General features: G+C 44.2%; 1 protein-coding gene across 1 annotated transcript; it reads left to right on the top strand.

Annotated features, from left to right (window-relative positions):
* Positions 1–1,478: 1,478 nt before the first annotated feature.
* On the top strand, positions 1,479–24,812 carry eppk1 (epiplakin 1). Its single transcript, XM_035183197.2, is given in 15 exon segments — positions 1,479–1,560; positions 5,091–5,190; positions 5,768–14,424; positions 14,427–15,146; positions 15,149–17,119; positions 17,122–17,145; positions 17,148–18,012; positions 18,014–18,153; positions 18,156–18,222; positions 18,224–18,375; positions 18,378–19,921; positions 19,923–19,973; positions 19,975–22,435; positions 22,438–23,207; positions 23,209–24,812. Coding segments are annotated over 13 exon segments (18,192 nt in total). The 5' UTR covers positions 1,479–1,560; positions 5,091–5,190; positions 5,768–5,774; the 3' UTR covers positions 23,986–24,812.
* Position 24,813: the final 1 nt, after the last annotated feature.

Genomic DNA, 24,813 nt, shown 5'->3' on the forward strand with positions numbered 1-24,813 from the left:
GTGTGCAAATCCTCGTGTTCTCTTCCTCTTAATGTCCTCGGCTCCTCCTGCAGCTCTAACAGAGACATGGGAGTTTTTTCTTTTACATTTTCACTGAATAATGAGTGTGTGAACGTTACAGTGCATGGATAACAGAAATGGATGTGGTGGATTTAAATGTAGAGGGTTGAAAAGCTGTAAGTGAGGTTGTCGGGCCTTGGAGGAGGAAGGAGCTCCACTGAGGGACTTTCCAGTTTTTCCAAGTTATTATTGATATTTAAGAAGCTCAGTTCCAGTGAATAACTTTAAGAGTTTCTCAATCACCTGCTGACGCTCTCAGGTGCACAAACTGTTTCCACCGACACATTAGTCACCAACAACGTTAGACTTAGACGCTGTCATTAAATCCTGACTAATGTCTCTGCACCCGTTAACAGCTGCTCTCTGTACCCGGTCACCTTGTTTTGTGACGCAGTGGATTTTTATTTTATTAGAAATGCTGTGTGTGAGAGATGCCAACCCCCTCTCCCCACACCCCACCCCACCCCACCCCGCCCCCCCCTGACCTGAGCCAGCAGCTTCTGGTATTCTCTGTTGAAAACCTGCCAAACCTGAGGGCAGCGCTTACACAGAGACAAAGGGAGGCAGCCGGCTCCACTTGTCTCAAACTGGCTGATTAGATAAGTCTGATAAGAGTTTTCACGCACTACTTGCTCTCATTCGAGTTGTTTAGGCAAAAGGGGGGGGCGACAAGTTAAAGGGAAATGATGAGGAGGCCCCCCCGTCCACACAGGGGACACATGAGGGATCTTTGGGGCTTTTGGAAATGATGTGATTCATGTGTTGTGTCCTTTGGGAGACACATCACATTTAACTGGGACAAAGTCCTTTTTGGACTCATACACTCATTTGGAAGATAAAGTGTGGCTGCTGGGAACAGCTTAAAACAAACATCTCATCTGACTTTATCCATATTTCACATTCATGTTTCATATTCAATTTATCATATTTGAATAGAGCCACCTTTTCTTTAAGGCTTCAGCAATTTGAGGAACTTAGGAGGGAATGGAAAATGTATATTTCCCCCAAAACGTCCTTTACTTGTTTAATTTTGCTTATTTGATCATTTTATTTATTTATTATTACATGTACTATCTCTTTCACTTGGTCTGTACAAAGTGAAACCAAACATCATTAAAAGACACACAAAAAAAAAAAGGTTTCATGTTTTTACAAGCTTCAACGCCTGTGTTAATGTTTAGTGGCTTTTTATTGAATCTCCTCACCTTTAGCACAGTCGCTCGGTTTGCCGTTATTGTTCAACCGCACAATAGACTTGATCTCAGGAAGCCTTGAGGAATTCCTGGCATCTCTGCCGTGGCTGGTCTGTCCCAGTGTGAGGAAAAGAGGCAGCTCCTCTGGAGGGGAGGGACTCCGCAGCTGGACTTACTGTATATCTGACAAGTGAGCGGCCACGACTACCACTAAGGTGTTGAGAGCACTTCCAGACCACACTCACTGCAGCCGAGTCAGACTGCGACCCCCCCCCCCCGTGCCGAGCTGGGACTCCAGCACACTCAGGTAAGAGCCGGGGTTTGTTTTTTTAAAAAGTCAATAAAGGGAAATTTCATAACTAATTGTATATGTTTTTAAGCTCTAAAAGAAAACTGATTGAGAAGCTGATTCTTTCTGTGAACGTGGTTTAATAACGCAGAGGAAAAACCTCATTTGAACTTATTTTCACTTGAGTGGGACAAGTCGGACCAGCAGAGTCTTGTCAAAGCCAAAGTAAAGAAAAACAATGTGTGGGCTGCACCATCCGCCAACACCCCTCTGATAGAAAAGGGAAAGCAAACAGTCCTCTGTGATGACCTTTGACCACGGCTGCTACAATAAACTTTTTACACGCAGACGGGCTGTTTGTCACCGGGGAGAGAGAATGTCAGAACACTGTGTCGGCATCAGTGATCACACACGTAATTACAATCCTCTATTTTCCACAATTACAGCTGCGGAAAACTCTTGTGCAACTCAAACGCTTCTCTGGTGCCTCATGCATTCCTGCTATTAATGAGATGGTATCTTGAATACACCCCTGTGATAAAGACTGCTGCGTGCACATGTGAGCTTAGAGGCAAGAAAAGTGGCAACTTGCACTGTGGCGTCTTATCTCATCATTGTTCAGCATGTTCTTGTTTTCTCTCACAAAGGAAGCAGCAGGTTTGTCAGTCCTGACAGTTTCTTGGCCAAGTTGAAGCTTCAGTTGTGAGAACATATAATTTAATCTGACAAATGTGCTCAAACCCGAAATTGCATTTAAAGATGTCAGAGACGTTCACATTTCTTTACTCCTATAAATCACTGTCAATCTATTGTTACAGTCTACATGTTCTACATTTTCTTAATTCATTTAAATTGTTGATAGAAAGGATTGAAGTATACGGTGTTTTTAACCCATTAGATAAACGGTGTCATCGGAATCGGAGCTGCAGGGATTAGTTGAGTGATATACGAAGTTAATTATATAGATTTTACGACCAGTCATTATTTGTCAAAGTCAATAAATCTAACATGTTTGGGGAAGAGATCATCTCTAAGTGTCTCTAGGTTATGGAGACGAATTGTTTTTTACAGACCGAATCAGCGAAGACAATAAAATGTGTCATTAATAGTAACATAATAATGAGGTGTTACTAGTTTAAGTTTACATTTATCGTGCATTCAATGTTCACTTTTTGCATTAAGTTATAAACTTTATAAAGTCTTTGTTGTGGCCGGGGAAAGTTGTATTGTTGGGTTGTATAAGTGTGTTAAATATATTATATACAAAGTCAATCACAATACCGCTGCCATTTACCTTTACCATACTAGATCTGGATATTTATTTGAATCTGTGGAAGTGTCTCTCCTTCAAACACGTCCGATTGTTTACATATTCTCTGAGAGATCAAGGGAAATGTTGAAAAACTCCCTATTTCGCAATGTTAACGAAAGTGAAATAAATCCTGGATCTGCACCAACACTTAGTGGGATCTTGTTTGATCCATAGCTTATCCTGCTCACACGTTTTGTGGTAATCTGTAAACAAATAGGAAAAGGAACCGCAGACCTGTTTGGCAGAGATAATAAAATGTTTAAATATCTGCTTCAGGGCAGGAAAGTAAATTAACCAATGTACTGACAGCAAACTGTGAAGATTAAATAGTGCTGTCCCAGTATGCTGACACTTGGGTGGGAACAGCTTTAAGCAGCTGATATAGGGTATTTGACTTTATGGTCTGATAAGTAAACCCACACTGTGTCTTGAACTTAAGGTGAATATTCAACATCTCTTTAAAAACGATCAAACATTTACAAAGTGGGTGTTGAATTCAAACAGAGACGCAGCAGCAGCACATGACTTCTGCTGCTGCTGCTGCTCGTACAGTCGGTTTTATTCAAGCAGACGTTTGTGCTACTTGGCTGATAGAGGTCGATGTCGTGGCTGCTCCGTGGCAGCCTCGCGGTCGTTGCTCGGAACACAGTGAAACAACAGTTCACGCCTTTATTCCGCGGAGATGATAAATGACCAGAGAGCAGTATTTTTAACTGCACGGTCCTCACGAGCTGTTGTGAACACGGCCTTAAATACTGATTTGCATTTCACGCAGTGACGCTAATTGAGGTGATTTTTTAAAAAGGATTTTCCTACAGAAGTAACATGTGGAGGTAATAATACACAGAATGGAGGCTTGCCTATGATCCACATGTCCCCTCGGAGTTGTGTTATTAAAGGAGTGAGCAGGTTTACTAGAGTTCTCCTCCACACCCTCTTTCTCTTCTGTCACTCCTACGGACCGCGATGACATCATGCTTAACCTAAGACTCGGCAGGAGGGACAGAGAGACGCCTTTGTGTGTCTGTGTGTGTGACGACAAAGAGTTCAGACCTGAAGTAACACGTAGAATGATGAAAGTGAAGATACTGTACCTACGGTACTTTGTGTTCAAGGAACTCCAGTAGTAAAGTAGAAGTACTAGTAGTAGTACCCTTCTAGTAGATAATTATAATTACCCCTTTGAAAATACTCTGAACTCTGCAATATAAATTGTGTCTGCGTTGGTATTTTTATTTTACTGCGATGCCATTTCCTGTGAATATAACCTATCAAATGCTTCATATCTCCGGATCTAATGTCAAATCTGTACAACCTGAGACAAAAGGTATTAACAAACCATAAACAATAATAAAAAGTAACAAAATTGGGTTATGAATTAAAAAATAATAAACATCGGACATGTTTTAACATCAATCGCTAAATAACCACACAAAACATGGATCCTAAAGATGTATTAATATAGAAACATGTACGAAATATTTCACTCTCAATAAGTTACTGGAACTATGCACATATTTGTATTTTTGGAGATGTGCCCATTTTTGTCTGATCTCAACATGTTTCCATACACTTGTTGGGGAAACATAAAAGGTGTTGTCTCAAGCATTCGACCCGATGAGGCCTCGGCTTTCTGCTGTGCTGCAAAAAACAAATGCTCTAACTATTGTAGTTTCTGTTTGAACAGCATCATGCAAAGAAAAGTGTACAAACAATTTCATGAATTTCTGTATCACCTTCTTTAACTTGTGTGACACATTGAGCTCCATGTTTTCATGGATACACCTTTCCACTAAATGTTTTTTTGTCACACATTTCTAATTTCAGCCCGACGTTCTCTGGTTGTGTTCATTGGAAGTGAAACCTTGAACAATGGCAGCCTGTTAATCAGGAGAATCCTAATGTTGAGGTTAAAGGGTTAAGAATAGAAAAGTGTTCGTGTTTCGAGTGTCGTTACAACACCGGGCGTCTGGCTGTTCTAGTTTTTGAGGCATTGTGTCACGTCGTGCCAAAGCAAATACACCGTGCTCGTAAAACACATTCATGAACTGCCAGACGTTCACTGCTCTTATTATCATTTGCTTTCTTACCTGTGTGTAGAAATGTTGATCTTATCTTGATTATGTTAAATTAACTTTGACTAAAAATTACACACATATTGGCACTTTTCCATCATAAACATGTTGGTGAGAAGGAGGTTTGATAAATTTACTTTTTCTTTCCTTATCTTTATCAGGACGACATTTCAAAGTCTCAGCCTCTGACAATAAAGAGTTCCTTTGGTCTTCATCCTGGATTTTGGAGAAACCTTCCAGCGATCAGAGGCAACCCAGAAGGTTTGTTATGTAAAATGGAAACATCGAACATGTATGGGTTAGAAGTTTGAGTTATCTGATTTTATTACCATCGATTTTTATACATTAAAAGCTTAAGAATTAAAACTATGAGCGAAACATAAATATCGAAAGAGACAGTCACAATCCCCAGTGCTTTTACTCTTCTACATTAAGTGTAGGGATCACACCAGCTATATGGCCTTAATCTGCACTGACAGAAATTGAGCTAATGCAAAAGAGCAAATAAAACAAACCAGTTAATCTGATAAATGAGCAAAATAAAAGTCACTTAAGTAAAATAAACCATATTTTCTTATCCACACTTATCCTCTGCTGCATAAACTAGATTTCAATATAATATCAATATAAAATAGTGCTATTTACACACTCTTATCGGTGCTACTATTTAAAAATGTTACATCTATATTTCCATGCAGTACTTTCCCAATCTCCCAACAGTTTTTAAACAACACCTTTCTAAAACAAACACATATTATTGTGTAGTTTTATTTATAGACAATGCATGCAATATTCAAACCCATGTAAACAACAGTCTCTGTGTTGTACAATTCTTTAGGTTCAAGATGGAAAATCAAGACATGAAGCAGAATGGCCACACAGAAGTCCACAGTCCTGTGGCTGGTATATTTCTGGAGAAGACAAAGGAGAAAATTACCATATATCAAGCCATGAAAAAGCGTCTGCTTAAACCAGGGACAGCGTTGGCCCTGCTGGAAGCACAAGCTGCCACCGTGGGCATCATAGACCCGATAACCAACAGAATACTTCCTGTTGCAGATGCTGTTAAAGAGGGAATAGTTGGGCCAGAGCTGAAAGAGAAACTCCTCACAGCAGAGAAAGCAATCAGTGGCTATGTAGACCCCTATACCAACCAAATTATATCTGTATTCCAAGCTATGCAAAAAGATTTGGTCCCAAGAGATAACGGATTACGGCTGCTGGAGGCACAGATAGCCACACAAGGCCTGATTGATCCCATTGAGAAAACAAGTCTCTCAGTTGAATCTGCAATTCAAAGAGGCTACTATGAGAAAGGTTTGCTCAATGACCAGATGTCAGAGCTCAAAGTTTTCTACAATCCAAGTTCACAAGAAACTGTCAGTTACCAGAACCTTGTGGAGAAATGCACGGTGGAGCCCGACACAGGCCTGTTGCTCCTCCCGGTCTGCATCACATTCAAAGGTCTACGACGAGGCATTTCCTCCACTGAGCTCTTTGAATCAAAGATCATTGACCAAGAAACGTTCGATGACCTGCGACAGGGAAAGACCACAACACAGGATGTGCTGTTGATGGAAACGGTGAAAGAATACCTGGAGGGCAAAGGCAGCATTGCAGGAATTGCTTTGCTCTCGTCCAATCAGAGAATGAGCATTTATCAGGCCATGAAACAAAGAATCCTGATGCCAGGGACAGCACTGGTTCTACTGGAGGCACAAGCTGCAACTGGGTTCATGATCGACCCAGTAGAAAATAAAAAGTTCACCGTGGATGAAGCCGTCAAGATCAAACTCTTTGGCCCAGAATATCATGCAAAACTGCGTTCTGCTGAGAGAGCCGTCACTGGATACAAAGATCCATACACAGGTGAGACCATCTCTCTGTTCCAAGCACTGTCAAAAGACCTCATTGTTCGGGAGCATGGGATTCGTCTACTTGAGGCGCAGATTGCAACAGGTGGAATAATAGACCCCATCAACAGCCACAGACTTCCCACAGACGTGGCCTTCAAGAGAGGTTATTTCAACGAAGAGATGAATTCCGTACTCGAGGATTCGGGGGATGATACCAGAGGGTTTTTTGACCCAAACACGGAAGATAATCTTTCCTACCTTCAGCTGATGGAACGATGCGTCATTGATCCTGTCACTGGACTGTGCCTCCTCCCGCTCGTTGAGAAGTCAGACAGGCTGAATTATCACTTCATTGATTACAAAACTAAAATGACCTTGAAAGAAATGAAGGTGAAAGTGACATGTGGGAAGTACATGGGAATGACAGTGTCTCTGTGGGAACTGCTGATGTCCGAGTACTTTGATGAACAGCAGAGGACCAGCATCTGTCAGAAGTACAGAGAGGGGAAGCTCAATATCCAGACGATCATTACAACAGTTCTGGAAGTGATAGAGAAGTCTGTGAGAACAACTAAAGTCGTCTTTGAAGGCATCAGAGAGTCAGTCACAGCCAAACAGCTCCTGGAGGCAGAAATCATAAGTGAAGAGGTCATGGAGGATCTGAAAAAGGGAAGAAAGTCAGTGAAAGACATGATGGAAGATGAAAACCTAAATATGTACCTACAGGGGAAAGACAGTATTGCAGGCATTCTTCTTCCGAATTCTCAGGTCATGACCATCTACCAAGCCAGAAGGAAAGGAAAGCTGATGCCAGGAACTGCTCTGATTCTGCTGGAGGCCCAGGCAGCAACAGGGTTTGTTATTGACCCAATTGGAAACAGAAAATTTTCAGTGGATGATGCTGTCAAGGCGAAGATTGTGGGGCCTGATATATGTCAAAAGCTGCTGTCAGCAGAGAGAGCAGTCACTGGGTACAAAGATCCGTATACTGGAAAAATAATCTCTTTGTTCCAAGCAATGCAAAAAGATCTCATCGTAAGAGACCATGGAATTCGGCTCCTGGAAGCCCAGATTGCCACCGGTGGGATCATAGACCCAGTGAACAGCCATCGCATTCCTGTCCACGTGGCCTACAAGAGGGGGTACTTCAATGAGGAAATGAATGAGGTCCTTAGTGATCCAAGTGATGACACCAAAGGATTTTTTGACCCCAATACCCACGAGAACCTGACCTACTTGCAGCTCATAGCCAGATGTGTCACAGATCCCAGTACAGGTCTGTGTCTCTTGCCACTCAAAGGCAAAAGTAACAAAATCAGCATTGACGATAATCTTCGAGAAACATTCAAAACAGCAGTTACTGTTCAGTACGGCAGGTTCAAGGGAAAGCACACGACACTGTGGGATCTGATCAATTCTGAGTATCTGTCTGAGGACAAACGGCAGGAGTTCTTCAAGCTCTTCAAGTCAAGGAAAATCACAATCGAGCAACTTACTGTGACCATTTTGGAGATTATTGAAAATAAGGAGATCAAAAAGCAAGCAGGGCTGAACTTTCAAAGTCTCAGAGGAGAGGTGTCTGTGGTGGATCTTTTGGAGCTTGAAATTGTGAACGAACAAACATACAACAGCTTGCTCCATGGACAGCTGACAAGCACAGATGTGATGGAAATGGACAGCGTGAGAGAGTACCTGCAAGGGAAAAGCTGTGTAGCTGGGGTGATACTGCAACCCTCCAACAAGAAGTTAAGTATCCATGAGGCACAGAGACTCGGTGTCCTCACACCTGGCACTGCCCTTTGCCTCCTTGAAGCGCAAGCAGCCACAGGGTTCATTGTTGATCCGCAGAAAAACCAAAAACTTACAGTGGCACAAGCTCTCAAAGGAAAGGTCATTGGGCCACACGTGTATGAAAAGCTTTTGTCTGCAGAGAGGGCAGTCACCGGTTACACGGATCCATACACTGGTCAAAAGATCTCACTTTTCCAAGCTTTGCAAAAGGATTTAATTATCAAGCAGCATGGCATCCGTTTACTTGAGGCCCAGATTGCTACAGGTGGAGTCATTGATCCCTTGAAGTGTCTACATCTCCCGCTGGAGGTTGCATACAGAAAAGGATATTTTGATGCAGAACTTAATCAAACCCTGACGGATCCGACTGATGACACGAAAGGCTTTTTTCACCCGCAGACACAAGAAAACCTGACTTACATGGAGATGCTGGGCAGATGCCTTAAAGATGAGGAAACAGGACTGTTTCTATTGACGCTGAGTGACAAACCAAAAGCTACAGGAACAAAGACAAAAATGTTTACTGACGCGGAGATAAAGCAAGAATTTGAAAAGACAGCCGTGAAAATATCGGCAGAACGCTACGCAGGGAAATCAGTTTCTCTATGGGACCTGATTCACTCTCGGTACTTCACTGAGGAGCAGCGGCTTGAATTCATTGAAAAATACAGATCAAAGAAGATTACCACACAAACCATAATCACAGTCGTGGTTTCCACCATTGAAAAACTGGAGAAGAGTGAAACTCCCAAGATGGTAATGGGCCTCAGAAAGCATGTCTCCGCACAACAGCTTCTGAATTCAGAAATCATTGATGCAGCTACATTCAAACAAGTGCAAGAGAGAGAAGTTGCTTTTGAGGCAGTGACCCAATGTAAATCTGTGAGCGGATACCTCAAGGGAACCGGGTGCATTGCCGGAATCAAGGTCCTTCCCTCCCAGAAAGTAATGAGCATATATGAAGCAAAAACAAAGGATCTCCTGACACCTGGTATTGCACTTCTTCTGCTTGAAGCGCAGGCTGCCACAGGATGGATGATTGATCCGATCAAAAACAAGTTCTATTCTGTGGATGAGGCAGCAAGAGAGAGAGTAATTGGACTGGATGTACACGAGCACCTTCTGTCAGCTGAGCGAGCTGTCACCGGCTATAAAGATCCGTACACAGATGCAACGATATCACTGTTTGAAGCCGTGAACGAACAGCTGATTCAAAGAAATGATGGCATTCGTCTTCTTGAGGCACAGATAGCGACTGGAGGAATCATTGACCCAAATCTAAGTCACAGGCTTCCTGTTCACGTTGCTATTAAAAGGGGATATCTTGATGAAAAGATCAGCAACATTCTATTGAACCCCACTGATGATGCAAAGGGATTCTTTGACCTAAATACGAAAGAAAACGTCTCTTACCGTCAGCTGATAAGTCGATGTGAGGCGGATCCAGCAAGTGGGCTACTTCTCCTACCCCTGTCTGAAGAGAAATCCCTGGAATTCCACACAGATGAACAAATTGAGCTCACGTTGAAAAACACAACTATTACCATGAATGCAGGAAAGTACAGCAACAAAGAGGTGACATTGTGGGAAGTGTTGGTCTCTGAATACATATCGGAACAAAAGAGGAAGCAGCTGATACAACAATTCAAGACGGGAGCCCTGAAAATAGAGGACATCACTGAGATACTCACAGTTATCATTACAGAGGTATCGTCCAAAGAAAAGAAGTTCAAAGGACTAAGAAAGCAGGTCTCGGCCAGCGAGTTGTATGAGTCCAAAATAATCTCAAAGGAGCTTTTCACTCAGATTATACAAGGGGAGGTAACAGAGGAGAATGTCAGTAAAATGGAATCAATTCAAAAATACCTTGGAGCTACAAACTGTATAGCAGGTGTCAGAGTTGAATCTACAAAGAAAGTTATAAGCATTTACGAAGCAAAAACAAGAGGTTTGCTGCCCCCTGGCACGTCTCTGATTCTGTTGGAAGCACAAGCAGCAACTGGTTTTGTCATTGACCCAGTGAACAACAAGAAACTTTCAGTGGACCAAGCTGTAGCTCAAGCAGTGGTTGGCAGTGAGTGGAAAAAAAAACTGCTCTCAGCAGAGAGAGCCGTCACAGGATACAAAGATCCCTACACTGGAGACATCATCTCTTTGTTCCAGGCCTTGAAGAAAGATCTCATCGTGAAAGATCATGGAATTCGTCTCATTGAAGCACAAATTGCCACAGGAGGCATCATTGACCCCGTCCACAGCCACAGAGTGCCTGTACAGGTGGCATACCAAAGAGGTTACTTTGATGAAGAAATGAACCAGATTCTGTCTGATCCTGATGATGACACCAAGGGCTTCTTTGACCCCAACACCCATGAGAACCTCACCTATCTCCAGCTGATGGAGAGATGTGTCACCGATACAATAACAGGCCTGAACTTACTGGTCATTGTGAAAAAAGGAGAGTTTTATTTCTTTGTTGATGAGACTACAAAGCTCATGTTGAAATCTACAACAACTACCAGAGCAGGAGGGAAATACCAAGGAAAGACTGTGTCTCTGTGGGATCTGCTTTTCTCCAAATACATCACTGAGGAGAGGAGGAGGGAGCTTGTGCAACAGTACAAGTCTGGATCAATCACAGTTGAACGCTTCATGGAAATGATCCTGACCATCATCACACAACAGACAACAACAACAACAACCTCATCTTCAACAACTGTCACATGCCAACCTCCAGAAACCAAAGTGGACAGCAGCAGCACATCAAAAACTACCATGACCACGACCACAATCACAGAGTCAAGTCAACTTCCACAGTTCCATGGAATCAGGAAGGATGTCACTGCTAGTGAGCTGCTTGAATCCAAAATCATCACTGAGGACCTCTACAAAAGTCTTAAGACTGGAACAGTCACAGTGACAGAAATTACTGAAATGGACTCAGTGCGTAAGTACCTCGAGGGAACCAACAGCATCGCAGGAGTGTACCTGCAGTCCACCAAGGAGACACTGAGTATCTATGAAGCTAAACAACGAGCCCTACTGACCCCTGGAACTTCACTGGTTCTCCTGGAGGCCCAAGCTGCCACTGGTTTTGTTATCGACCCAGTGAACAACAAGAAACTCTCAGTAGACGAAGCTGTAGACCAAAGAGTAGTTGGCAGTGATTGGGCAAAAAAACTGCTCTCGGCAGAAAGAGCTGTAACAGGATACAAAGATCCCTACACTGGAGACATCATCTCTTTGTTCCAGGCCTTGAAGAAAGATCTCATCGTGAAAGATCATGGAATTCGTCTCCTTGAAGCACAAATTGCCACAGGAGGCATCATTGACCCCGTCCACAGTCACAGAGTGCCTGTACAGGTGGCATACCAAAGAGGTTACTTTGATGAAGAAATGAACCAGATTCTGTCTGATCCTGATGATGACACCAAGGGCTTCTTTGACCCCAACACCCATGAGAACCTCACCTATCTCCAGCTGGTGGAGAGATGTGTCACTGATCCTATCACAGGTCTTAGTTTACTGGTCATCGTGAAGAAAGGAGAGTTTTATTTCTTTGTCGATGAGACTACAAAGCTCATGTTGAAATCTACAACAACAACCAGAGCAGGAGGGAAATACCAAGGAAAGACTGTGTCTCTGTGGGATCTGCTTTTCTCCAAATACATCACTGAGGAGAGGAGGAGGGAGCTTGTGCAACAGTACAAGTCTGGATCAATCACAGTTGAACGCTTCATGGAAATGATCCTGACCATCATCACACAACAGACAACAACAACAACAACCTCATCTTCAACAACTGTCACGTGCCAACCTCCAGAAACCAAAGTGGACAGCAGCAGCACATCAAAAACTACCATGACCACGACCACAATCACAGAGTCAAGTCAACTTCCACAGTTCCATGGAATCAGGAAGGATGTCACTGCTAGTGAGCTGCTTGAATCCAAAATCATCACTGAGGACCTCTACAAAAGTCTTAAGACTGGAACAGTCACAGTGACAGAAATTACTGAAATGGACTCAGTGCGTAAGTACCTCGAGGGAACCAACAGCATCGCAGGAGTGTACCTGCAGTCCACCAAGGAGACACTGAGTATCTATGAAGCTAAACAACGAGCCCTACTGACCCCTGGAACTTCACTGGTTCTCCTGGAGGCCCAAGCTGCCACTGGTTTTGTTATCGACCCAGTGAACAACAAGAAACTCTCAGTAGACGAAGCTGTAGAACAAAGAGTAGTTGGCAATGAGTGGGGAAAAACTGCTCTCGGCAGAAAGAGCCAGCCCAGGAACAAAGATCCCTACACTGGAGACATCATCTCTTTGTTCCAGGCCTTGAAGAAAGATCTCATCGTGAAAGATCATGGAATTCGTCTCCTTGAAGCACAAATTGCCACAGGAGGCATCATTGACCCCGTCCACAGTCACAGAGTGCCTGTACAGGTGGCATACCAAAGAGGTTACTTTGATGAAGAAATGAACCAGATTCTGTCTGATCCTGATGATGACACCAAGGGCTTCTTTGACCCCAACACCCATGAGAACCTCACCTATCTCCAGCTGGTGGAGAGATGTGTCACCGATCCCATCACAGGCCTAAGTTTACTGGTCATCGTGAAGAAAGGAGAGTTTTATTTCTTTGTTGATGAGACTACAAAGCTCATGTTGAAATCTACAACAACAACCAGAGCAGGAGGGAAATACCAAGGAAAGACTGTGTCTCTGTGGGATCTGCTTTTCTCCAAATACATCACTGAGGAGAGGAGGAGAGAGCTTGTGCAACAGTACAAGTCTGGATCAATCACAGTTGAACGCTTCATGGAAATGATCCTGACCATCATCACACAACAGACAACAACAACAACAACCTCATCTTCAACAACTGTCACGTGCCAACCTCCAGAAACCAAAGTGGACAGCAGCAGCACATCAAAAACTACCATGACCACGACCACAATCACAGAGTCAAGTCAACTTCCACAGTTCCATGGAATCAGGAAGGATGTCACTGCTAGTGAGCTGCTTGAATCCAAAATCATCACTGAGGACCTCTACAAAAGTCTTAAGACTGGAACAGTCACAGTGACAGAAATTACTGAAATGGACTCAGTGCGTAAGTACCTCGAGGGAACCAACAGCATCGCAGGAGTGTACCTGCAGTCCACCAAGGAGACACTGAGTATCTATGAAGCTAAACAACGAGCCCTACTGACCCCTGGAACTTCACTGGTTCTCCTGGAGGCCCAAGCTGCCACTGGTTTTGTTATCGACCCAGTGAACAACAAGAAACTCTCAGTAGACGAAGCTGTAGACCAAAGAGTAGTTGGCAGTGATTGGGCAAAAAAACTGCTCTCGGCAGAAAGAGCTGTAACAGGATACAAAGATCCCTACACTGGAGACATCATCTCTTTGTTCCAGGCCTTGAAGAAAGATCTCATCGTGAAAGATCATGGAATTCGTCTCCTTGAAGCACAAATTGCCACAGGAGGCATCATTGACCCCGTCCACAGTCACAGAGTGCCTGTACAGGTGGCATACCAAAGAGGTTACTTTGATGAAGAAATGAACCAGATTCTGTCTGATCCTGATGATGACACCAAGGGCTTCTTTGACCCCAACACCCATGAGAACCTCACCTATCTCCAGCTGGTGGAGAGATGTGTCACTGATCCTATCACAGGTCTTAGTTTACTGGTCATCGTGAAGAAAGGAGAGTTTTATTTCTTTGTCGATGAGACTACAAAGCTCATGTTGAAATCTACAACAACAACCAGAGCAGGAGGGAAATACCAAGGAAAGACTGTGTCTCTGTGGGATCTGCTTTTCTCCAAATACATCACTGAGGAGAGGAGGAGCTTGTGCAACAGTACAAGTCTGGATCAATCACAGTTGAACGCTTCATGGAAATGATCCTGACCATCATCACACAACAGACAACAACAACCTCATCTTCAACAACTGTCACGTGCCAACCTCCAGAAACCAAAGTGGACAGCAGCAGCACATCAAAAACTACCATGACCACGACCACAATCACAGAGTCAAGTCAACTTCCACAGTTCCATGGAATCAGGAAGGATGTCACTGCTAGTGAGCTGCTTGAATCCAAAATCATCACTGAGGACCTCTACAAAAGTCTTAAGACTGGAACAGTCACAGTGACAGAAATTACTGAAATGGACTCAGTGCGTAAGTACCTCGAGGGAACCAACAGCATCGCAGGAGTGTACCTGCAGTCCACCAAGGAGACACTGAGTATCTATGAAGCTAAACAACGAGCCCTACTGACCCCTTGAACTTCACTGGTTCTCCTGGAGGCCCAAGCTGCCACTGGTTTTGTTATCGACCCAGTGAACAACAAGAAACTCTCAGTAGACGAAGCTGTAGAACAAAGAGTAGTTGGCAATGAGTGGGGGAAAAAACTGCTCTCGGCAGAAAGAGCCGTCACAGGATACAAAGATCCCTACACTGGAGACATCATCTCTTTGTTCCAGGCCTTGAAGAAAGATCTCATCGTGAAAGATCATGGAATTCGTCTCCTTGAAGCACAAATTGCCACAGGAGGCATCATTGACCTGTCCACAGTCACAGAGTGCCTGTACAGGTGGCATACCAAAGAGGTTACTTTGATGAAGAAATGAACCAGATTCTGTCTGATCCTGATGATGACACCAAGGGCTTCTTTGACCCCAACACCCATGAGAACCTCACCTATCTCCAGCTGGTGGAGAGATGTGTCACCGATCCCATCACAGGCCTAAGTTTACTGGTCATCGTGAAGAAAGGAGAGTTTTATTTCTTTGTTGATGAGACTACAAAGCTCATGTTGAAATCTACAACAACAACCAGAGCAGGAGGGAAATACCAAGGAAAGACTGTGTCTCTGTGGGATCTGCTTTTCTCCAAATACATCACTGAGGAGAGGAGGGAGGAGGAGCAACAGTACAAGTCTGGATCAATCACAGTTGAACGCTTCATGGAAATGATCCTGACCATCATCACACAACAGACAACAACAACAACCTCATCTTCAACAACTGTCACGTGCCAACCTCCAGAAACCAAAGTGGACAGCAGCAGCACATCAAAAACTACCATGACCACGACCACAATCACAGAGTCAAGTCAACTTCCACAGTTCCATGGAATCAGGAAGGATGTCACTGCTAGTGAGCTGCTTGAATCCAAAATCATCACTGAGGACCTCTACAAAAGTCTTAAGACTGGAACAGTCACAGTGACAGAAATTACTGAAATGGACTCAGTGCGTAAGTACCTCGAGGGAACCAACAGCATCGCAGGAGTGTACCTGCAGTCCACCAAGGAGACACTGAGTATCTATGAAGCTAAACAACGAGCCCTACTGACCCCTGGAACTTCACTGGTTCTCCTGGAGGCCCAAGCTGCCACTGGTTTTGTTATCGACCCAGTGAACAACAAGAAACTCTCAGTAGACGAAGCTGTAGAACAAAGAGTAGTTGGCAATGAGTGGGGGAAAAAACTGCTCTCGGCAGAAAGAGCCGTCACAGGATACAAAGATCCCTACACTGGAGACATCATCTCTTTGTTCCAGGCCTTGAAGAAAGATCTCATCGTGAAAGATCATGGAATTCGTCTCCTTGAAGCACAAATTGCCACAGGAGGCATCATTGACCCCGTCCACAGTCACAGAGTGCCTGTACAGGTGGCATACCAAAGAGGTTACTTTGATGAAGAAATGAACCAGATTCTGTCTGATCCTGATGATGACACCAAGGGCTTCTTTGACCCCAACACCCATGAGAACCTCACCTATCTCCAGCTGGTGGAGAGATGTGTCACCGATCCCATCACAGGCCTAAGTTTACTGGTCATCGTGAAGAAAGGAGAGTTTTATTTCTTTGTTGATGAGACTACAAAGCTCATGTTGAAATCTACAACAACAACCAGAGCAGGAGGGAAATACCAAGGAAAGACTGTGTCTCTGTGGGATCTGCTTTTCTCCAAATACATCACTGAGGAGAGGAGGAGAGAGCTTGTGCAACAGTACAAGTCTGGATCAATCACAGTTGAACGCTTCATGGAAATGATCCTGACCATCATCACACAACAGACAACAACAACCTCGTCTTCAACAACTGTCACGTGCCAACCTCCAGAAACCAAAGTGGACAGCAGCAGCACATCAAAAACTACCATGACCACGACCACAATCACAGAGTCAAGTCAACTTCCACAGTTCCATGGAATCAGGAAGGATGTCACTGCTAGTGAGCTGCTTGAATCCAAAATCATCACTGAGGACCTCTACAAAAGTCTTAAGACTGGGACAGTCACAGTGACAGAAATTACTGAAATGGACTCAGTGCGTAAGTACCTCGAGGGAACCAACAGCATCGCAGGAGTGTACCTGCAGTCCACCAAGGAGACACTGAGTATCTATGAAGCTAAACAACGAGCCCTACTGACCCCTGGAACTTCACTGGTTCTCCTGGAGGCCTAAGCTGCCACTGGTTTTGTTATCGACCCAGTGAACAACAAGAAACTCTCAGTAGACGAAGCTGTGACCAAAGAGTAGTTGGCAGTGAATGGGGAAAAAACTGCTCTCGGCAGAAAGAGCTGTAACAGGATACAAAGATCCCTACACTGGAGACATCATCTCTTTGTTCCAGGCCTTGAAGAAAGATCTCATCGTGAAAGATCATGGAATTCGTCTCCTTGAAGCACAAATTGCCACAGGAGGCATCATTGACCCCGTCCACAGTCACAGAGTGCCTGTACAGGTGGCATACCAAAGAGGTTACTTTGATGAAGAAATGAACCAGATTCTGTCTGATCCTGATGATGACACCAAGGGCTTCTTTGACCCCAACACCCATGAGAACCTCACCTATCTCCAGCTGGTGGAGAGATGTGTCACCGATCCCATCACAGGCCTAAGTTTACTGGTCATCGTGAAGAAAGGAGAGTTTTATTTCTTTGTTGATGAGACTACAAAGCTCATGTTGAAATCTACAACAACAACCAGAGCAGGAGGGAAATACCAAGGAAAGACTGTGTCTCTGTGGGATCTGCTTTTCTCCAAATACATCACTGAGGAGAGGAGGAGGGAGCTTGTGCAACAGTACAAGTCTGGATCAATCACAGTTGAACGCTTCATGGAAATGATCCTGACCATCATCACACAACAGACAACAACAACCCTCATCTTCAACAACTGTCACTGCCAACCTCCAGAAACCAAAGTGGACAGCAGCAGCACATCAAAAACTACCATGACCACGACCACAATCACAGAGTCAAGTCAACTTCCACAGTTCCATGGAATCAGGAAGGATGTCACTGCTAGTGAGCTGCTTGAATCCAAAATCATCACTGAGGACCTCTACAAAAGTCTTAAGACTGGAACAGTCACAGTGACAGAAATTACTGAAATGGACTCAGTGCGTAAGTACCTCGGGAACCAACAGCATCGCAGGAGTGTACCTGCAGTCCACCAAGGAGACACTGAGTATCTATGAAGCTAAACAACGAGCCCTACTGACCCCTGGAACTTCACTGGTTCTCCTGGGGGCCCAAGCTGCCACTGGTTTTGTTATCACCCAGTGAACAACAAGAAACTCTCAGTAGACGAAGCTGTAGAACAAAGAGTAGTTGGCAATGAGTGGGGAAAAACTGCTCTCGGCAGAGGCTGTCACAGGATACAAAGATCCCTACACTGGAGACATCATCTCTTTGTTCCAGGCCTTGAAGAAAGATCTCATCGTGAAAGATCATGGAATTCGTCTCCTTGAAGCACAAATTGCCACAGGAGGCATCATTGACCTGTCCACAGTCACAGAGTGCCTGTACAGGTGGCATACCAAAGAGGTTACTTTGATGAAGAAATGAACCAGATTCTGTCTGATCCTGATGATGACACCAAGGGCTTCTTTGACCCCAACACCCATGAGAACCTCACCTATCTCCAGCTGGTGGAGAGATGTGTCACCGATCCCATCACAGGCCTAAGTTTACTGGTCATCGTGAAGAAAGGAGAGTTTTATTTCTTTGTTGATGAGACTACAAAGCTCATGTTGAAATCTACAACAACAACCAGAGCAGGAGGGAAATACCAAGGAAAGACTGTGTCTCTGTGGGATCTGCTTTTCTCCAAATACATCACTGAGGAGAGGAGGAGAGAGCTTGTGCAACAGTACAAGTCTGGATCAATCACAGTTGAACGCTTCATGGAAATGATCCTGACCATCATCACACAACAGACAACAACAACCTCGTCTTCAACAACTGTCACGTGCCAACCTCCAGAAACCAAAGTGGACAGCAGCAGCACATCAAAAACTACCATGACCACGACCACAATCACAGAGTCAAGTCAACTTCCACAGTTCCATGGAATCAGGAAGGATGTCACTGCTAGTGAGCTGCTTGAATCCAAAATCATCACTGAGGACCTCTACAAAAGTCTTAAGACTGGAACAGTCACAGTGACAGAAATTACTGAAATGGACTCAGTGCGTAAGTACCTCGAGGGAACCAACAGCATCGCAGGAGTGTACCTGCAGTCCACCAAGGAGACACTGAGTATCTATGAAGCTAAACAACGAGCCCTACTGACCCCTGGAACTTCACTGGTTCTCCTGGAGGCCCAAGCTGCCACTGGTTTTGTTATCGACCCAGTGAACAACAAGAAACTCTCAGTAGACGAAGCTGTAGACCAAAGAGTAGTTGGCAATGAGTGGGCAAAAAAACTGCTCTCGGCAGAAAGAGCTGTAACAGGATACAAAGATCCCTACACTGGAGACATCATCTCTTTGTTCCAGGCCTTGAAGAAAGATCTCATCGTGAAAGATCATGGAATTCGTCTCCTTGAAGCACAAATTGCCACAGGAGGCATCATTGACCCCGTCCACAGTCACAGAGTGCCTGTACAGGTGGCATACCAAAGAGGTTACTTTGATGAAGAAATGAACCAGATTCTGTCTGATCCTGATGATGACACCAAGGGCTTCTTTGACCCCAACACCCATGAGAACCTCACCTATCTCCAGCTGGTGGAGAGATGTGTCACTGATCCTATCACAGGTCTTAGTTTACTGGTCATCGTGAAGAAAGGAGAGTTTTATTTCTTTGTTGATGAGACTACAAAGCTCATGTTGAAATCTACAACCACAACCAGAGCAGGAGGGAAATACCAAGGAAAGACTGTGTCTCTGTGGGATCTGCTTTTCTCCAAATACATCACTGAGGAGAGGAGGAGGGAGCTTGTGCAACAGTACAAGTCTGGATCAATCACAGTTGAACGCTTCATGGAAATGATCCTGACCATCATCACACAACAGACAACAACAACAACCTCATCTTCAACAACTGTCATGCCAACCTCCAGAAACCAAAGTGGACAGCAGCAGCACCAAAAACTACCATGACCACGACCACAATCACAGAGTCAAGTCAACTTCCACAGTTCCATGGAATCAGGAAGGATGTCACTGCTAGTGAGCTGCTTGAATCCAAAATCATCACTGAGGACCTCTACAAAAGTCTTAAGACTGGAACAGTCACAGTGACAGAAATTACTGAAATGGACTCAGTGCGTAAGTACCTCGAGGGAACCAACAGCATCGCAGGAGTGTACCTGCAGTCCACCAAGGAGACACTGAGTATCTATGAAGCTAAACAACGAGCCCTACTGACCCTGGAACTTCACTGGTTCTCCTGGGCCCAAGCTGCCACTGGTTTTGTTATCGACCCAGTGAACAACAAGAAACTCTCAGTAGACGAAGCTGTAGACCAAAGAGTAGTTGGCAATGATGGGCAAAAACTGCTCTCGGCAGAAAGAGCCGTAACAGGATACAAAGATCCCTACACTGGAGACATCATCTCTTTGTTCCAGGCCTTGAAGAAAGATCTCATCGTGAAAGATCATGGAATTCGTCTCCTTGAAGCACAAATTGCCACAGGAGGCATCATTGACCCCGTCCACAGTCACAGAGTGCCTGTACAGGTGGCATACCAAAGAGGTTACTTTGATGAAGAAATGAACCAGATTCTGTCTGATCCTGATGATGACACCAAGGGCTTCTTTGACCCCAACACCCATGAGAACCTCACCTATCTCCAGCTGGTGGAGAGATGTGTCACTGATCCTATCACAGGTCTTAGTTTACTGGTCATCGTGAAGAAAGGAGAGTTTTATTTCTTTGTTGATGAGACTACAAAGCTCATGTTGAAATCTACAACCACAACCAGAGCAGGAGGGAAATACCAAGGAAAGACTGTGTCTCTGTGGGATCTGCTTTTCTCCAAATACATCACTGAGGAGAGGAGGAGGGAGCTTGTGCAACAGTACAAGTCTGGATCAATCACAGTTGAACGCTTCATGGAAATGATCCTGACCATCATCACACAACAGACAACAACAACAACAACCTCATCTTCAACAACTGTCACATGCCAACCTCCAGAAACCAAAGTGGACAGCAGCAGCACATCAAAAACTACCATGACCACGACCACAATCACAGAGTCAAGTCAACTTCCACAGTTCCATGGAATCAGGAAGGATGTCACTGCTAGTGAGCTGCTTGAATCCAAAATCATCACTGAGGACCTCTACAAAAGTCTTAAGACTGGAACAGTCACAGTGACAGAAATTACTGAAATGGACTCAGTGCGTAAGTACCTCGAGGGAACCAACAGCATCGCAGGAGTGTACCTGCAGTCCACCAAGGAGACACTGAGTATCTATGAAGCTAAACAACGAGCCCTACTGACCCCTGGAACTTCACTGGTTCTCCTGGAGGCCCAAGCTGCCACTGGTTTTGTTATCGACCCAGTGAACAACAAGAAACTCTCAGTAGACGAAGCTGTAGAACAAAGAGTAGTTGGCAATGAGTGGGCAAAAAAACTGCTCTCGGCAGAAAGAGCCGTAACAGGATACAAAGATCCCTACACTGGAGACATCATCTCTTTGTTCCAGGCCTTGAAGAAAGATCTCATTGTGAAAGATCATGGAATTCGTCTCCTTGAAGCACAAATTGCCACAGGAGGCATCATTGACCCCGTCCACAGTCACAGAGTGCCTGTACAGGTGGCATACCAAAGAGGTTACTTTGATGAAGAAATGAACCAGATTCTGTCTGATCCTGATGATGACACCAAGGGCTTCTTTGACCCCAACACCCATGAGAACCTCACCTATCTCCAGCTGGTGGAGAGGTGTGTCACTGATCCCATCACAGGCCTAAGTTTACTGGTCATCGTGAAGAAAGGAGAGTTTTATTTCTTTGTTGATGAGGCTACAAAGCTCATTCTGAAATCTACAACAACAACCAGAGCAGGAGGGAAATACCAAGGAAAGACTGTGTCTCTGTGGGATCTGCTTTTCTCCAAATACATCACTGAGGAGAGGAGGAGAGAGCTTGTGCAACAATACAAGTCTGGATCAATCACAGTTGAACGCTTCATGGAAATGATCCTGACCATCATCACACAACAGACAACAACAACAACCTCATCTTCAACAACTGTCACATGCCAACCTCCAGAAACCAAAGTGGACAGCAGCAGCACATCAAAAACTACCATGACCACGACCACAATCACAGAGTCAAGTCAACTTCCACAGTTCCATGGAATCCGGAAGGATGTCACTGCTAGTGAGCTGCTTGAATCCAAAATCATCACTGAGGACCTCTACAAAAGTCTTAAGACTGGAACAGTCACAGTGACAGAAATTACTGAAATGGACTCAGTGCGTAAGTACCTCGAGGGAACCAACAGCATCGCAGGAGTGTACCTGCAGTCCACCAAGGAGACACTGAGTATCTATGAAGCTAAACAACGAGCCCTACTGACCCCTGGAACTTCACTGGTTCTCCTGAGGCCCAAGCTGCCACTGGTTTTGTTATCGACCCAGTGAACAACAAGAAACTCTCAGTAGACGAAGCTGTAGACCAAAGGTAGTTGGCAATGAGTGGGCAAAAACTGCTCTCGGCAGAAAGAGCTGTAACAGGATACAAAGATCCCTACACTGGAGACATCATCTCTTTGTTCCAGGCCTTGAAGAAAGATCTCATCGTGAAAGATCATGGAATTCGTCTCCTTGAAGCACAAATTGCCACAGGAGGCATCATTGACCCCGTCCACAGTCACAGAGTGCCTGTACAGGTGGCATACCAAAGAGGTTACTTTGATGAAGAAATGAACCAGATTCTGTCTGATCCTGATGATGACACCAAGGGCTTCTTTGACCCCAACACCCATGAGAACCTCACCTATCTCCAGCTGGTGGAGAGGTGTGTCACTGATCCCATCACAGGCCTAAGTTTACTGGTCATCGTGAAGAAAGGAGAGTTTTATTTCTTTGTTGATGAGGCTACAAAGCTCATTCTGAAATCTACAACAACAACCAGAGCAGGAGGGAAATACCAAGGAAAGACTGTGTCTCTGTGGGATCTGCTTTTCTCCAAATACATCACTGAGGAGAGGAGGAGAGAGCTTGTGCAACAGTACAAGTCTGGATCAATCACAGTTGAACGCTTCATGGAAATGATCCTGACCATCATCACACAACAGACAACAACAACCTCATCTTCAACAACTGTCACGTGCCAACCTCCAGAAACCAAAGTGGACAGCAGCAGCACACAAAACTACCATGACCACGACCACAATCACAGAGTCAAGTCAACTTCCACAGTTCCATGGAATCCGGAAGGATGTCACTGCTAGTGAGCTGCTTGAATCCAAAATCATCACTGAGGACCTCTACAAAAGTCTTAAGACTGGAACAGTCACAGTGACAGAAATTACTGAAATGGACTCAGTGCGTAAGTACCTCGAGGGAACCAACAGCATCGCAGGAGTGTACCTGCAGTCCACCAAGGAGACACTGAGTATCTATGAAGCTAAACAACGAAGACTACTGACCCCTGGAACTTCACTGGTTCTCCTGGAGGCCCAAGCTGCCACTGGTTTTGTTATCGACCCAGTGAACAACAAGAAACTCTCAGTAGACGAAGCTGTAGAACAAAGAGTAGTTGGCAATGAGTGGGCAAAAAAACTGCTCTCGGCAGAAAGAGCCGTCACAGGATACAAAGATCCCTACACTGGAGACATCATCTCTTTGTTCCAGGCCTTGAAGAAAGATCTCATCGTGAAAGATCATGGAATTCGTCTCCTTGAAGCACAAATTGCCACAGGAGGCATCATTGACCCTGTCCACAGTCACAGAGTGCCTGTACAGGTGGCATACCAAAGAGGTTACTTTGATGAAGAAATGAACCAGATTCTGTCTGATGCTGATGATGACACCAAGGGCTTCTTTGACCCCAACACCCATGAGAACCTCACCTATCTCCAGCTGGTGGAGAGATGTGTCACCGATCCCATCACAGGCCTAAGTTTACTCTCCTTGCGCAAGTGAAGGAAAGAAAACCAACAACTTTTTTTGTTCGCATTTCTGAGCAAATCGTACTTATTTCACTTTGCTGTTACTACTTTTTTGATAAGAAATACATTTCAGTGTATGTCTTTTAAGGCTTTAGTTATTGTTGAGTTTATGACGTCCCTACTGAAAGAAACTGTATATGGATACTGTTGTGCTGAAAACCTTTCTTGGTTGGAAAATAGAGAAAGAAATGCACTCTAAACATTTTTCTATCATATTATAGGAATATGATGAGTACTATTGTACCTTTGAGGTTGTATTCACAAAACCAGGGCTGTGATACTGACTCCAAATAGGACTTTAGCCTCTATTAAACTGACCTGTGTTAATCTGATATCAATAGACAGTGAATCTCTCATAACGTGTAGGAAGTACATTCCACACATCGATTGTTTTAACACTCTTTGTTACAGCTGTGTTCAAAAAAGCTCTTTTAAAGTGTTAATGAACATTGAAAAGTTGTGGCCTTGATCTTTTTGGGTTTTCAATCTGTTTTATGGAATTCTGATTTCCTTTGATCACACACAAGTTGCAGTAACTGTGCGAACAAACTGTGACAAGACTATGACACTTTGCTTTTCCCTGTTGTCTTATATTTGTTGGAACTATGTCCTTGAGAATTTTTACAATGAGAATGTTTTACAGTAAGTGGACAAAAATATGTTGTATTTCCTTGGTAAGTGAAAATATGAGAACTTTAAATTCAGCTTCTCTGCGTCTGCATTGACTTGCAATCATTTTCAAGATTTTCATTATTGTAAAAACTTTGACTGTGTGGCCCAATAAACGAGATACGACAACTAC

This window comes from Hippoglossus stenolepis, chromosome 17 (genome assembly GCF_022539355.2).
Source record: "Hippoglossus stenolepis isolate QCI-W04-F060 chromosome 17, HSTE1.2, whole genome shotgun sequence".
NCBI lineage: Eukaryota > Metazoa > Chordata > Actinopteri > Pleuronectiformes > Pleuronectidae > Hippoglossus > Hippoglossus stenolepis.